This window comes from Hakea prostrata, chromosome 6 (genome assembly GCF_041222555.1).
Source record: "Hakea prostrata isolate BN-2017 chromosome 6, UWA_Hpros_2, whole genome shotgun sequence".
Taxonomy (NCBI): Eukaryota; Viridiplantae; Streptophyta; class Magnoliopsida; order Proteales; family Proteaceae; genus Hakea; species Hakea prostrata.
In genome coordinates, this window is record NC_142605.1 from 20,423,295 (window position 1) to 20,438,551 (window position 15,257).

At 34.6% G+C, this 15,257-nt stretch overlaps 1 protein-coding gene across 3 annotated transcripts; it reads left to right on the plus strand.

Moving 5' to 3' along the window:
* Window positions 1–1,165: 1,165 nt before the first annotated feature.
* On the plus strand, window positions 1,166–14,804 carry LOC149012513 (uncharacterized). 3 transcript variants are annotated; one of them, XM_089158275.1, is made up of 13 exons: window positions 1,166–4,205; window positions 5,490–5,914; window positions 7,737–7,848; window positions 8,720–8,811; window positions 10,042–10,273; window positions 10,355–10,556; window positions 10,656–11,918; window positions 12,404–12,473; window positions 12,648–12,794; window positions 13,620–13,728; window positions 13,855–13,921; window positions 14,054–14,145; window positions 14,248–14,804. In XM_089158275.1, the coding sequence occupies exons 1-2, from the start codon at window positions 1,208–1,210 to the stop codon at window positions 5,783–5,785; spliced, it is 3,294 nt and encodes a 1,097-aa protein (XP_089014401.1). In that variant the 5' UTR covers window positions 1,166–1,207; the 3' UTR covers window positions 5,786–5,914; window positions 7,737–7,848; window positions 8,720–8,811; window positions 10,042–10,273; window positions 10,355–10,556; window positions 10,656–11,918; window positions 12,404–12,473; window positions 12,648–12,794; window positions 13,620–13,728; window positions 13,855–13,921; window positions 14,054–14,145; window positions 14,248–14,804. The 3 variants fall into 3 exon arrangements, with proteins under 3 accessions (XP_089014401.1, XP_089014402.1, XP_089014403.1); XM_089158276.1 differs by lacking the exon at window positions 1,166–4,205 and having other exon boundaries at window positions 5,783–5,914; window positions 14,054–14,115; XM_089158277.1 differs by lacking the exons at window positions 1,166–4,205; window positions 14,054–14,145 and having other exon boundaries at window positions 5,783–5,914.
* The last annotated feature ends 453 nt before the right edge of the window (window positions 14,805–15,257 follow it).

A 15,257-nucleotide genomic window follows, 5' to 3' on the forward strand; every position in this document is an offset into this window, starting at 1 on the left:
ATATTATTACATAAATACCCTTAATTGGGTTAAAAAAAAAATTAAATGAACTAAAACTCCTAGAATTGAACTCCAAATAGACCTCAACCAACGCTACTTCGAAGTCAATTTGTGTCTCTAATTTCCTTCAGTAATTTGACTTTTTCTTTAATTACTTCAAAATTGAGTTTCCTAACATTAATTTGAAATCTTTTTATAAGTGTACCTAGAGATCTAGATCCAAACCACAACTAATGGGATATTATTGATCTTGGTTCATTTTCTTGGATTTTGCTTGTTTTATTTTTGGCTCCACTAGGGACATTTGATTGGCAGTGGTGTGTTACTCTTCTCAACTGCCTCATGCACAAGCTTCAAAGTCTTCTCCCCATCTCGTATGGCAGCTGAAAAGTCTATGTTGTTTTGTTCTATAGCAACTAGCAAGCAAGAGTTAGTGACTTGGTCATTGAACATCCACCACCACAATTCCCAAAATATCTCTAGGATAATATAACCTACATCTAGTCCATATCCAAACCACAACTAAATGGGATATTATTGATCTTGCTTCATTTTCTTGGGTTTTGCTTGTGTTATTTTTGGCTCCACTAGGGACATTTGGTTGGCAGTGGTGTGGTACTCTTCTCAACTGCCTCATGCACAAGCTTAAAAGTCTTCTCCCCCATCTCGTATCGTAGCTAAAAAATCTCTCTTGTTTTGTTCTATAGCAACTTGCAAGCATGAGAGTGACTTGGTCATGGCTATAGCAACTAGCAAGCATGAGAGTGACTTGGTCATTGATCATCCACCACCACAATTCCCAAAATATCTCTAGGATAATATAACCTACATCTAGTCCATATCCCACATATCTCAACATGGACTTATCTTCCAGTTTTTCTTCATGCTAAGCTAAAATATATCTCTCTCTTTGGCATTCACGTGGGTAGACAACTTGAAGTCCACCAAGGACGATTGGCAGCTAAACTCATTTGCATGGATTGGTTGGAAGATTACATTCATGTGAACGAAATTAAACAAAACACTAAAATGATATCATGGTGGATGACCAAGTCACTCACTCTTATCATAGGAGACGAGGAAGAACTGAAGACCATACAAACAAAGAGCAATCCAATCCAACGCCTACACAAATTTCTCTATAAATACACACTAGAAACTGCCTAATACCACACCATCAAACTGCAAACCATAGTAGAATTTACAAATGGCTCATTACACCAAGTCTAGTACTACTCAATCCTTGTTATTCTTCTTCCCAACTCTCATAATAGCGTTTGTTATTTTCCTTCTCCTCCTCTTCTCTTCATCTGCATTTGCTGTGGGAAATAGCACATCTTATTCTATTCAATCATCAACCCAAGTTAAGGCTGAGGCCGAGGCTCTCCTCAAATGGAAAGCCACCCTTCAAAACTACTCTCTTGCTACTTTGAGTTCTTGGAAGCTCACTTCCTCATCATCACCGTGTGACTGGTTTGGCATAACTTGCAACAAAGTTGGAAGCGTCATTGAGATTTACCTTTTCCAAACAAAGCTGCAAGGTACGCTTCACAACTTCACCTTTTCTTCCTTTTCTAATCTCCTCCATCTTAATCTTAGTGTCAATCAACTCACCGGATCCATTCCCTTCGATGTTGGTACTGTCACAAAACTCACCCACCTCGATCTCTCCAACAATAATTTTTCCAACATTCTACCTCATTCTCTGGCTAATTTAAGTAAACTAGAGATACTCAACTTGGATGCCAATCAACTATCTGGTCCAATTCCTCTAGAAATTGGAGATATGGAAAATCTTATTAAATTGGAACTCTCCACAAACAAGCTCACTGGGTCAATCCCTCGTTCTCTAGCTAAATTGAGTAGACTAGAGATGCTCCACTTGTTTGGGAATCAATTATCCGGTCCAATTCCTCCAGAAATTGGTGATATGGAAAATCGATTTACTTGGAACTCTTCCACAAACGAGCTCATTGGCCCAATCCCTCATTCTCTAGCTAATTTGAGTAGACTAGAGACACTTTATTTGTATGATAATCAATTATCCGGTCAAATTCCTCAAAAAATTGGTGATATGGAAAATCTGATTAACTTGGCACTCTGCACAAACAAGCTCATTGGCCCGATCCCTCATTCTCTAGCTAATTTGAGTAGACTAGAGACACTCTACTTGTATGGGAATCAATTATCCGGACTGATCCCTCATTCTCTAGCTAATTTGTTCAAACTAGAGAGTCTCTACTTGCATAAGAATCAATTATCCGGTTCAATTCCTCTAGAAATTGGAGATATGAAAAATCTGATTAACTTGGACCTCTCTGAAAACAAGCTCCTTGGCCCAATTCCTCATTCTCTAGCTAATTTAAGTAGATTAGAGTATCTCTACTTGTATGAAAATCAATTATCCGGTCCAATTCCTTCAAAAATTGGAGATATGGAAAATTTGATTGGCTTGTCACTCTCCAGAGACAAACTCTTTGGTCCGATCCCTCATTCTTTGGCTAATTTGAGCAGACTAGAAATTCTCTTTCTGTATGATAATCAATTATCAGGAACTTTACCACAACAAATATGTCGAGGAGGATCACTTCAAATGTTAGGAGTTTGTGATAATAATTTCTTTGGTCCCATTCCAGACTTAAGAAATTGCTCACGTCTAAGGAGAGTTCGACTTAACAATAACCAATTTTTGGGAAATATAGCCGATAGTTTTGCCATACATCCATATCTTAATTTCATTGATATGAGTCACAACAAACTATTTGGAGAGCTATCACCAAATTGGGGAGAATGCAAAAATTTATCAGTGCTAAAGATTTCTGGAAACAATATCAGTGGAAAGATACCATTAGAGATAGCTCAAGCAACTCAACTAAGTCAACTTGACTTTTCTTTCAACAAACTTGTTGGTGAAATTCCAAAAGAAATTGGTAGCCTAGCTACTTTACTCAATCTAAGTTTAAATGGAAATCAAATCTCAGGGAATGTACCAACTGAAATTGGCAGATTAGTCAACTTGGATCATCTAGATCTATCATCTAATAGATTAACCGGATCAATTCCCACACAGCTTGGTCAATGTTCAAGATTGCTATCAATAAATTTGAGTTTTAATTCATTGAATGGAAGCATTCCATCTCAAATTGGTGATCTAATATCCTTACAAATTCAGTTGGATCTTAGCCATAACTCATTTGGCGGGACGATACCAATAGAACTTGCAAAGCTGAAAATGTTGGAAGTTTTGGATTTATCCCACAATATTATCACAGGCTCTATACCCCCTTCTCTTGAAGATATGATTAGCTTGGTATCTCTTGATTTGTCCTATAATCAGTTGACAGGGGTAGTTCCTAACAATGAGGTTTTTCAACATGCTGCTTCACCACAAGCATTTAGTAACAATAAAGGGTTATGTGGTGAATTCCAAGGTCTTCTATCTTGCAATCGATCTCGTACAACTGAGGGATATAGTAAAAGTAGACATAAAGTCCTCATATCCATCATTGGTTTTTTGATAGGAACTGTAATCTTTGCATTTGCAATTGTTGTTGTTGTTTTCTTCTTGAGAAAAAAAGTTCAAAAAAGAAATGTAGAAGCAACAAGAAGAAATCACAACAATATAGTGTCAATATGGAATTTTGATGGTAAGATTGCTTATGAGGACATAATCCAAGCAACAGAAGATTTTGATGTCAAATATTGTGTTGGAACTGGAACTTCTGGGAGCGTTTACAGAGCAGTTCTACCTACAGGTCATGTAGTAGCCTTGAAGAAGTTCCATCCATTGGAAGGCAAAGTGATAGTTGACGAAAGCTTTGAAAATGAGATACATGTATTAATAAATATTAGGCATCGAAACATTATCAGACTTTATGGCTTCTGTTCACATCCACAATGCATGTTTCTTGTTTATGAGTATATGGAAAAAGGAAGCTTGGCACATATCTTGAGCAATAAAGCAGAGGCAGTGGAGTTGGATTGGATGAAAAGAGTAAACGTCATTAAAAGTATCACAAATGCTTTGTCCTACTTGCATCATGATTGTAACCCACCAATAGTTCATCGGGATATCTCAAGCAAAAATATATTGCTAGACTTGAAACTTGAGGCTCGCGTATCCGATTTTGGCATTGCCAAACTCTTGAATCCAAACTCATCCAATTGGACGTCAGTTAAAGGAACTCATGGATACATTGCTCCAGGTATTTAATTTTATCTTTTCTTTTAGTCATACTTTTAGTGTAATCTTTTTAGGCTTTCTTCATTTTTACTATAATATTTAAGACATAGCATTTATCTTGAATTGGGCTATTCAAGTACCTGTAATATTGATAAAATAAAAATGATAAGTTTCTATACCTCATATATATCCTATTCAAACTTTGAAAAAATTAATATATAATCATCAAAATAATAATAAAAAAAGTATATATTTTAGTTTGTTGTGATCCGAATTATTTTAGAATTGTCATGTCCGATTGGACATTCTGAAATTAATACTACACGATAAATTCTTTTTTTTTTTCAATAAATCACCATTTATTTATTCTTTATTAAATTAATGTTATATGTAAATTAGGATGGGTGTTTTGTTTGATTAAGTGATCGAATAAAAGAAAACTCAATGATATCGTAACCTTCTTATGTCCCTTAAATTTCTTGGTGAAGCTAAGTAAATAGACCTATTGGAAAGTTCAAAAGAAAAAATGAAATATGAAGGGGGGTTGGGAATAAAAAGAAGTCCTACCACATTAAAATAAATAAATAAATTTGGGGGGGGGGGGGTGTTTAGAATACTACATTAAAATTACTCATTTGGAGTAAGTTACAATAATTATATTGTTATTTAAGATCTAAAGCTATAAAGTTTTATGAATCACTTAATTCCATATTCATTCATTCCTTAAGTATAATTATGTATCAATAAGAAAGGTCTAAAATACCCTAATATTTTAGTCATGGGTGTTACAACTACCCTAAGTATGTAGTCATAATGCACATAAGCTAGTTCGGATAAACCTCAGATAAATAAATAAATAAAATAAACTAAAAAGGTAAACTATTACCCCTCTTTTTCCTTAATATTTTTAAATGGCCAAATTGTCCTTTGTTGTTACCTCTTTAATCTACTAAAGCAATTTTCTTCTTTTATTACTATTTCCTCTTTTATATGAATTTTTTATTTTAAAATTTTTTGTTCATATTTTCATTTTTGTTGCAAATAAAAGAACACATCTTATCATGTTTAATATATTTTGATAAAACTGGAAAGAAGAAAATCCCAGGGGCGGTGGGGGGGGGAGTGGGAGGCAGTTTTCCTACGCAGTCTTACCCCAACAGTTTTTGTTGGGAGGCTATTTCGATGCATAGACCATTCTCTTTCATATACGAAATTTAAAATGTGTAGCAATTGTTTCTACTGGAAAAAATTATTTGTTGTCTTGCTTATACATTTTCACTAAGGCATTTTCTTTTTTCTCTTGCAGAGCTAGCTTACACCATGACATTAACTGATAAGTGTGATGTATATAGTTTTGGAGTAGTGGCATTGGAAATAATTATGGGAAGTCATCCAATGGAACTCATCTCTTCTTTAACATCACCAGATGGTCAAAAGATGCTAGTAAGGGACATGTTAGATCCACGCCTCACTTTTCCATCAAGTCCGAATATTGCAAAGGATCTCATTTCTATTGTGAGAATAGCAATTGCATGTCTATGCAATAACCCACGATCTCGTCCAACTATGCATCAAGTATCAAAAGAGCTATTTTTTTGTTGACCAACATTTGTGGAGCATTTTCAGTCGATTACTATAGGTAACCTGATTAATGTTGAAGAGTCATGTGACTAATGGGAATCAAAGAAATTCATTCGAGACTACTCTCAAAATTAGCTAAAAGCACTCAAGGTTAACTTTCTACCAACTTGTAGCATTCAATTTCAATCTTGTTTTCAAGCATGTATCCTCATTTTTTCAGCATTTTATAGTTATTGAATTATTGAAGTTTCCACTTTAAAAAACAAAGTATTTTTTAGTTTTCCATTGGAGGTGAAAAGAGGATGTGTACTTCTTATCCATGTTTCAATACCCAAAGCTTTTCTCTCTCTTATGCTGCAGAAAACCATGATATATATATATATATGTGTGTGTGTATGAGTATGTAATTGAAGGACATCAACACAATAGTAGCATTGCTCCATTATGGCTTAGAGGTAAAACTTAGTGTGGTAAGCTAGATAAATGGTCAAGTGTTTTTAATCTGTATTAGCTACTAATATCTATTCTAATGTAAATAGAGACAACATGGTGGTATCAATACTTTAGCTAGAAATTCTGAGCTTGACACTTGAAGATTTGATCCTCAAACTCAGGGTAACTTCTTTGCTAGAATACTGCATCCCAATTTCCTCCCTCCATACCCAATCTTCTTTATCAGGAGAAGGCTAAATAAACACCATTATCACACCTCCTCTTTATCTAGAGAGAGCATGGCTAGAAGAACACTGTGGAACTAGAGCAGCATATTGCAGAGTTAAATGACCTTGAAAGCAAGGCCTTTTTTATAATTACTCTTCCAAAGGCTAGATCATGAACTCAAGATACAGTGGTACTCTCTACCTGAAACTCAAAAGCTTTATTCACTACAAGTAAAAAGGGAATTTGGTGACCCTCGGTGTCTCTCTCTCTCTCAATCCCTCCGGTTCTCTTTCTGTGTCACTCTCTCTGGTCGGCTCTCTAGCTTGCTCTTGCTCGCTGAATCTCAAGTAAGAACAGACCTTTTGTTTTCATTAGGTTGTTTCTACTTTCAATTTATTGTCTATTTTAGTTGTTGTTAGATTAAATTATTCTTCAATACTGTATATTCTGGGATTTGGGGATCATTATCGTCTGGTCTGTTCTTGTTTAGTTCTGGTTGTTTTAGCTTGCTTTGGTGTTGTTCAGGTCTTGTTGTTCTAGCTTTGTTTGTAGTTTTCATTTGGTTTGGGTTATGTTAACGCATTTGAAAGTTTTGGTGGCCGCATGAAACCAAAATGACTGCCCAATTGATGTTTCTATTAACCATGGGACTTGCAAATCGGAAGAATAATTTAACTTGTATTGGTTTCTAACATATTTAGGATTTCAGTGTGTCCCTCAAATCGGCTAATAGATTCCCATTCGCTAGCCGGTCTGAAGAATAAATTTTGTGTTCTGGTGTTCTTTGCTTTATTAGCAACATATTACTCTTTAATGCATTTACTACTTAACTTTTTTATATTCTTTAATTTATTTGCTGTTGAATCACTACTCTTTTGTTATTTTGTTGTGCTATAGTTAATATGTATTGTACACTTGTACCTTCCAAGTTCATACTTTGTTGTTAGTTTTTTAATTACATTTTTCATCATATTGCATGTTCATTCTGTTTCACATTTTAGTATCTTTTATTTATTTATGGTTTTTCAACTGTTGCTATTCCGTATGTTTATTTGCTGCACTTTTGCCTATAATTTTTCTTTTTGCCCATTCTCTGTCATAGTTTCTCCGAACTAATGGAGCCTTGTATCTTGCTTCTTGCTTTCGCTTGTCTATGAGCTATGGCTTCTATGTATCTGAAACTGATTTTAGCATTTTGGTTTTTCAAGTTTATCAGACCTTTCAGGGCCAAGCAGCTTTCTCTATATACTCTGGATTTGAGCAGTTAATGACTTTTTGTAAAACTTACTTTGTGTTTTCTGTCTCCAGCTAGGGTTTAAACTTGGATCTGAAAAATATACAACAGAAGTTACAGTGAAGAAGTCTGGTGCTGTATTAGTAACTTGCGGAATCGTAGGCGGTTGTCTGTGCTGAAAACAACCAAGGTCTGTTTCCAGTATCACATGTATCATTGCTCTTCAAAATTACTGTGTAAGACAGGTTACTGTTTCAAATTATGCTGCATTCTTAGGAATGAAGGCTTAGGGGTTAGAGAAGTAGACTTGCAGTTTGGAGAAATTTGAGTAACTAGCATTTAGAATTCAGGAATGGGATAGAATCTATGTTTTATAGGATGCTTGTGAGACACCTCCATGGACTGTGGACACGATAAATCCTCATTTGAACACTGCTGGTCTTCTTTTCATATGGTTCCTTGGTATTTGTTTTGCGAATGTTGACATATTTTCCTCACTCTTGCCCCAGCCCAACATTCAGAAACCTTACTCCTATAGACATTTTTTCCTTCCTCCAGCAGCAGCCCTGACCTCTAGATACCATGCTCCTGCATTGATAAAATCCTGTATTTTGTAGGTCTTAAATATGGATGAGTGCACATTGGGACTGGTAACTATTTGTTTGAAATGATTACTTTGAATTGTTAATTTGCTTGGATCACTGTTTGCATTTACTACTTTTAGGTGCAGGAAGGATAGGAGTTTTTTCATGGTGGACATACTATTATGACCTCTACCTTTTAATTCCTCCTCTCTAATACTTACTTGCCCATATTTCTCTTATGAGAAACACTCATAGAAATATAATTTATTCTTTTCAATCCATACTTTTTGTTTTTTAGTAGAAATTTCAATCCATACTTTGATATGTTCAATTTATTTTATTTTATTGTTTTTTTTTTTTGGGGGGGGGGGGTAATCATCCATGCTTTCATATCGATATCCCAAATCATGATAAGACATAGTTAGTACATTCAATATGCATGTTTCTCATACTCTCCCCCCTACCTGCAATGAACAGTCAGGTTTTGAAGGATATATCAAGGACAAATACACTGCTCTACCTGAAACAAAGGAAAGGATATTGGCAACTGAAGTCAATGCTTTGTGGAGGTATGACTTAGCCATTTTATATTGGAAGGCTTACAGGATAGAAAAATTACATGATCATCCAACATGAATCAGAAGTTCCTCATCTCATCAAAACTCAGATTTACCAAAAGTGGATTTCTATGTTGTACTTCTGCATTTACCCAGCACCCTTCCCACATAAAAACAGTAACATAATGTGAGTGTATTGTTTAATTTCCTGGAGAAGGTTAAAAAAACATTGTTACAGTAGTCAGTGCAACGGTCTCTGTGTGGAAATCTTCCAGATATTTGCTTGTCCTTGTATTTGTATCAGTTAAATCTATTTGCTAAGTAACCTAAGTGCAGGAATGTCATTCTTAGGGCATGTGGAATCCACCACTTTATACTTTAGTCCGATTCTGCCACTTAAGGCACTTTGCAATATGAAATAAGTTTTCCTCCCTCACCCAAGTTTCTAAAGCATGGTTTAGTTAAGTACTTCGGTCTCAATGACAATGGGAGCTTATAGGAGTGCAGTAAAATCCTATCAATAAAATGGAATTCATTGGATGTCCAAGATAAGATTGTCTAGAGTTCAGCACGGGCAGGAGTTCAGTGTTTCTGTAGGGACACTGTTTAGAACTGGCCAAACTCGATCCAACGTCCAGAAATTTTCATGTATATTATATCTTCAACCAAAATATGTTTCTCATGAACATTTGAGAGAGGGAGAGAGTATTAGCAAACTTGCTTGGGATGGGAGAAGGGCATGAAGTGCCAGAAAATGAGAAAAATGTGCAACTCAGGACTTAAAAATTAAGCCTATATACTCATGCTCATTTCAATTGTGAATCAAAGGCTATGTTTTTGCAACAAGATTGATCCTTGTCTTCTTTTAAGCTCTCCTTTCTTGCTAGTTTCAAGGTTATAAAAGTTACATACTTTGATTAGGTGTTATCTACTTTGATTAGATTTGCATTCATTTAAAACAACTCACTCACCATCTTATTCTAGTTGATTGCTATTTTAATGTCTTTTATAGTTGTCTATTATTACTAATTGAATATCTAATGATAATATAATGATATATACATCTATAGGTTTTTATTTGTTAGTGTTTCACCTTGTGACTTTTAATGGATCCAGTGGATTATGCTCCTTCTTCAAGCACTACAACTCTAAATGAAGATGCTTTTGATATGCTTATAATTTTTTATTTATTTGGATTATGTGTCTTTGATTTATTTCTCATCTATTGAAATACAATTGTAGGGAAACGTCATTAGAGGGGTCCAAATGTGTCTTTGAAAACGCAAAGGATGAAACCAGATGAAATAAGGCATGTGATGGTTAATATATATTGACAGGGGATGATGGCTACGTAGCAAAGTTCATTACTTACCTGGGGATATTTGTAAGAAATGATTTGAACCTCCCCTATAATTATTACGATTGGAAGAAAATACACATTCACTACAAGGAAGCATTATGGAATAAAATTCAGGTAAAATGATTAACAATCTTACTTGCATTAGTATTTACAACAAAGATGTTTTTTTTAACAAATGATTCTTTTTTCTTGTAGGGGAGATATCAAGTTGATGTTTTTGGTAAGAAATGGGTATATATCAAAATGGGATTGCAATGGAAAGCCTTTAAAAGGGATTTAAGAAAAGAGTTTTATGATGATGTTGGTAATATTGATGAGGCAATCACTAATTGTTCAGTGGTGGTTCCATTAAATCAGTCAGGAACTAATAAACATATGGAATAATGAAAAGAACACAGTAAGATGTCATTTATTTGTGAAAATATATTTTATAAGTAAGAGTCAATATTATATAATGCTAATCTTTTATTTTTTTTTTTTTTTTGTTATTATGCAGAAAATGTGTCATGTTAATACCGACATTAGAAAGCTCCAAAAAATGACTCATACTTGTGGTCGAAGAAGCCATGCACAATGATTTCGCATAAAGGCACGTTTCTAAAATGTCACTCTATTTAAATTATTGTGAACATGTATGCAAATTATTAGTTAACATTTTTATCTTTGTTCATTTATTTATTTATTTATTGTTGGATTTCTTTTGAAAAATGAGCATTCTGAAGGTGTGAAGCCTACAAGGAGTGAGATGTTTTTTGAAACACATACAAAGACGGATGAAACTCATGTTGATCTTACTTCATCTGAAGTAATGGTATGCATTTATTTATAAGTTTAATGTCTGCATGAATGATATGATATTGGAGTCTTTAGTGGACTAACTTGGTTGAAAAATGTTTAATGATCAGAGAATAATAAATGAAGAGTTGGCTAATTTTCTGAAGAGAATCGAAATAATGTTTCAATCCTCTAAAGTATCTTCACCACTCATTTGGGACCAGATACACATGGTCAAGTACGTTTGCGAGGAGCGGGAGTAAGTCCAAAGGATTTTGGGTTAACAAAAACCCAACAAAACAAGGAGTTGGATGGTAAACTTGTAAAGTTGACTAAAAAACTCCAACAAGTTGAACATGAAAGAGAAGAATAAATGAAATTAGATGCTCAAAAGTATGATGCATTGCAAGAGAAAGTGGAGTTATTAACAAAATTGTTATTGGATAGGAATCTTATATTAGGTAATGATAAACCATTATGTTTTATTTTACAAACATATAATTTAGCTAAGAACCAAGCAGGTACAATTGATTTGAAAATTAACTTTTATTTATGTTATAATTAACCAACAATTAATCAAGTTAAATAGGAGTGTAGGTTGCATAGAAGTAATCATAGTTCTTGTTTAATAAAACATTATTCATCATTACTTTTTGTGCATATCTAAATTACATAAATTAATTTATTAGTTGATTTATTTTACTAATTGGTGCATTTTCATTGCAGGAAATCAAAGAGGTTTTGTAATTATGCTAAAGAACTAAAAACCCTTCTTTTCTTCTTGGAATTCTTTATTTCTTCTTAAATTTTTTGCTTCATTATCAGGTTCTCTTGCTGAGTGCTTTTGCAAATAAGCTGTCCATAAGAAGCAGAACACTACTCTGCCTTTCTCTGGTTTCTCCGGCGAATCCAACGGTGATACGTTGCCAAAATGAAGTGAGATTTGAAGGTAATGGTCGTGGCACCTAGCTCTTCATATCCAACGGTTAGAATATCATTCTAATATAGTTCTTAGGAAGCCTCTCTGGTGACTTTTCTCCATTCTATCTGATTTCCATTTATTTGATGATGTGCTTGTGATTTTGAGTTCCTCTAATGTTATCTAGAGATGGGATATTGATGTTGTATCCATTGTTATTATCATTTAGTGATAGTGGAAGTTTTGGGTGGACTGCGATAACGGTCATGTGGTTTTTTTCCCTTGCGGGTTTTCCACGTTAAAATTCATGTGTGTCTATTGTGGTTTGTGTGTTGAATGCTTAATCCATTACAAGCTGTGTTTGTTTCTTTAATTTACACTAGCATATTGTTTAGCCCCATCAATTAGAGGCCTACTTGGGCAGTCTCACTCTCTATCCTCCACCAAAGCAACCCCATACCCCAGGGGAGAAAGAAAAGAAGAACAAAATTTTCATATCTATCAGCTCTACTAGATTGATTTATTGCATATTTTTGCTGATGGTTTGACAGGTAGGGTCTGAATCAGTACAGGGAGCTGGTGCACCTACCATGTTTCAGGCCATGAGACCTAAATATATAGGTAAACTTGTTTTCATTACTTGCCATTCTACATATGTCAATGGTATGTCTCTGCTACCTGAGCAAACATGGCTATTCTTCCTTCTCTTCCTTGTTTTTTTTTCATTTTTGGGTCCAGCAAATGGGAAGGTGAAAAGTAAATGGTACTAACAGAAAATTAATTAATTGATTGTAGGAGGAAAGATAGCATCTCTTCTTCATTATTTTTTCAGTGGGTAATGGTTGAATGTGAACTGGAAGTTTACCAATAATGACAAGCAAGAAGATCCAGCCGAGAATGGATGGGATACATTACCTCCACCTTATTGGCTTATTCATCAAGGTAAATTTCTCCAGACAAGTTCCTGAGTCGAGAAAACGTAGACCAGTCATTAGTGTGTTTGTTGGCACCCTGCCTTTTTTTTTTCTCAGAAGTTTATCAATTTAAATGGCATGCCTTACAATTCTTTTAACTTCTTCATTAAGAATTATTTTTGTTTTGGGTGGATTTTTGCATATAAAAGTTAACTATAGCTTGAATCTTATCCGACTTCCATCTTTGTGAAATGCGTTGTATTATCTACAGACTTACAAATCCATTTCCGGACTCCCATTACTGCAATTAATTAAAATAGGTATTCTCTCTTTATTTTTTGTCTAGAGAACGAAATGCTGAAGGAATAGAACGAGTTTAGTCAGTTCATATTTGGGTTACAGTAACTCGGAAAAAGATACCGACTTCAAGTATGAGTTTTAAGTGTCATTGAGAGCCTATATACTTTTGCAAAGACCTGACTTCCACAGTTTTTGTTCTTTTGTAGACCAGTGTTTACTGAACCTGTGTCCTCATTGTTTAGTTGCAAAATTTCAACAAGTTGTTTACGTGAGCTTTTGATGCCAACTGGTTATTATAACATTTAATTCACTTTGGGGTGGTAATATGCAATCTGATTGGCATATGCTTTTAGTTTGGTGGGCACTTAGTGAGTCCAGTGACCCTTATTTCACCCATTGGCACATCTGAACTTCTGGTTGGAGATCTGATCAGAACATTTTCACCCCATTGATGAACTTTGCTGGTCTCATTCTTTGTTTTTGGACTGTAGGAAATAGTAGGAATCTACTAAAATTAAACATGAACTTTGCTAACAAAGTTATGATTTTCTAGGAAGTCGTAGTGAGAAACGAAATGGGATGTGGATTTACCATCGATCCCATACTTCAGCTGTGGGTATCCATACTGTGGATTGTGGCATTTGTCAGCTTTCTATGCACAGGTATCCGTTTTCTAATTTATTTGAAGGGTGTTCATATATAGTAATAACAGCATTCCTAGTGTTAATACCGATTCTCTTAGTTGTCTCTGTTCACTTCAGTTAAAGTTGCTTGTTTCTTCTTGACAGCTGATGGGAGTGATGCATACTTTCAACCTAGTTTTTCTTCTCCTTTGACACTGCTCTTAACAGACTTGTAAGTATGATATCATTGTGATGAAAATCGTTCTTCTCCTTGACGCTGAACTTCTCATGAAGAACTAGCATCATTTTATTTTCCTCAAAGAAGAAACTAAGAAGTTCCCATTTTTCTTTCTGTTGTTTATAGCCATTCCCTTGGTTCCGGCTTGCATATTTCATTCTCTGGAGCTGTCTTTATGTAATTTTCCAGTGGGTTCTTCATGCATCCGGCTTTTCATGGTGACTTCCTATCTTTTAATAACATATTACTATTGTTATGAATAAACATTGTTTGAGGCACTTGTGCCTCCAGATGTGTGAAAAGTATGTTTGTTCTTCTAGGTGGCATCATCCTTTCCTTGAGCTCGATACTCCATGGGCACCAGTTTGGTAAAAAATCCATTCCAATAAAATGGTGTAGATTGTTCAACCACAACTGTTCTTATCTTGTGTCTTCAGCTCCAACTCTGTTGCCTCATCACTTTTATGTTATACATTTCATATTTGATCGAGTAGTTGAAGAAGTCAATGACATTCTCAAGGGATGCAAGTCTAGGAAAATGAAGTATGAGGAGATGATGAAGAAAGCTGAAACTGATCCAAAACAATAACAACAATGGGTGTTAAGCTTGGGAAGCAACTGATGAACATAGGAGATCAGGAACTAAGGCGGAAGATCTTAGCAGGTTTTTGGGCAGAGACAATTATATTTCTTCCTTCTTATTTGTTGGTTAGGAAGAAAGGAGTGCAACATTTAGATCGCCCAATTTGTGTCATTTTTTTTTCTTGTGTTTAGATTAACAATATAACATCAAGTTGAATGCTGCATGTAGCTTTTGAATATTAATTTGTACACAAGTTGACTTGAGTAATATGTATTTAGTATTATTTTTCTTAAATTTTGTTCTTTGAATACTTTTAGCTTTCTCAGAATTTTTTCGTATTCATGTATTTATATTGTCTTTCAGGAATAAATGTAATAATAGCAAATATAGGGGAAAAAATTTTAAAAAAAGAAAAAATTTAACCTTATTAGTGGCAGTTTTTTACAATCTGCCACTAATTACATTCAGGTAATTTATTTAAAAAAATCAATCTCATGGGTGGCGGTAAACATAAAACCACCACTAATGAGAAGTATATACGGAAGATCTACAAAAAATGCCACTAATTACGTTCAAGCATTATTTAAAAAAAAAAAATGAATCTCATTTGTGGTGGTAAACATAAAACCACTACTAATGGGAAGTATATTCGGTGTTTCTAAAAAAAACACCACTAAATGTGCACACCATTAGTGGTGGTTTTATTTGTACCGCCACTAAATAGGCTTAGTCACTACCCCCTACCCA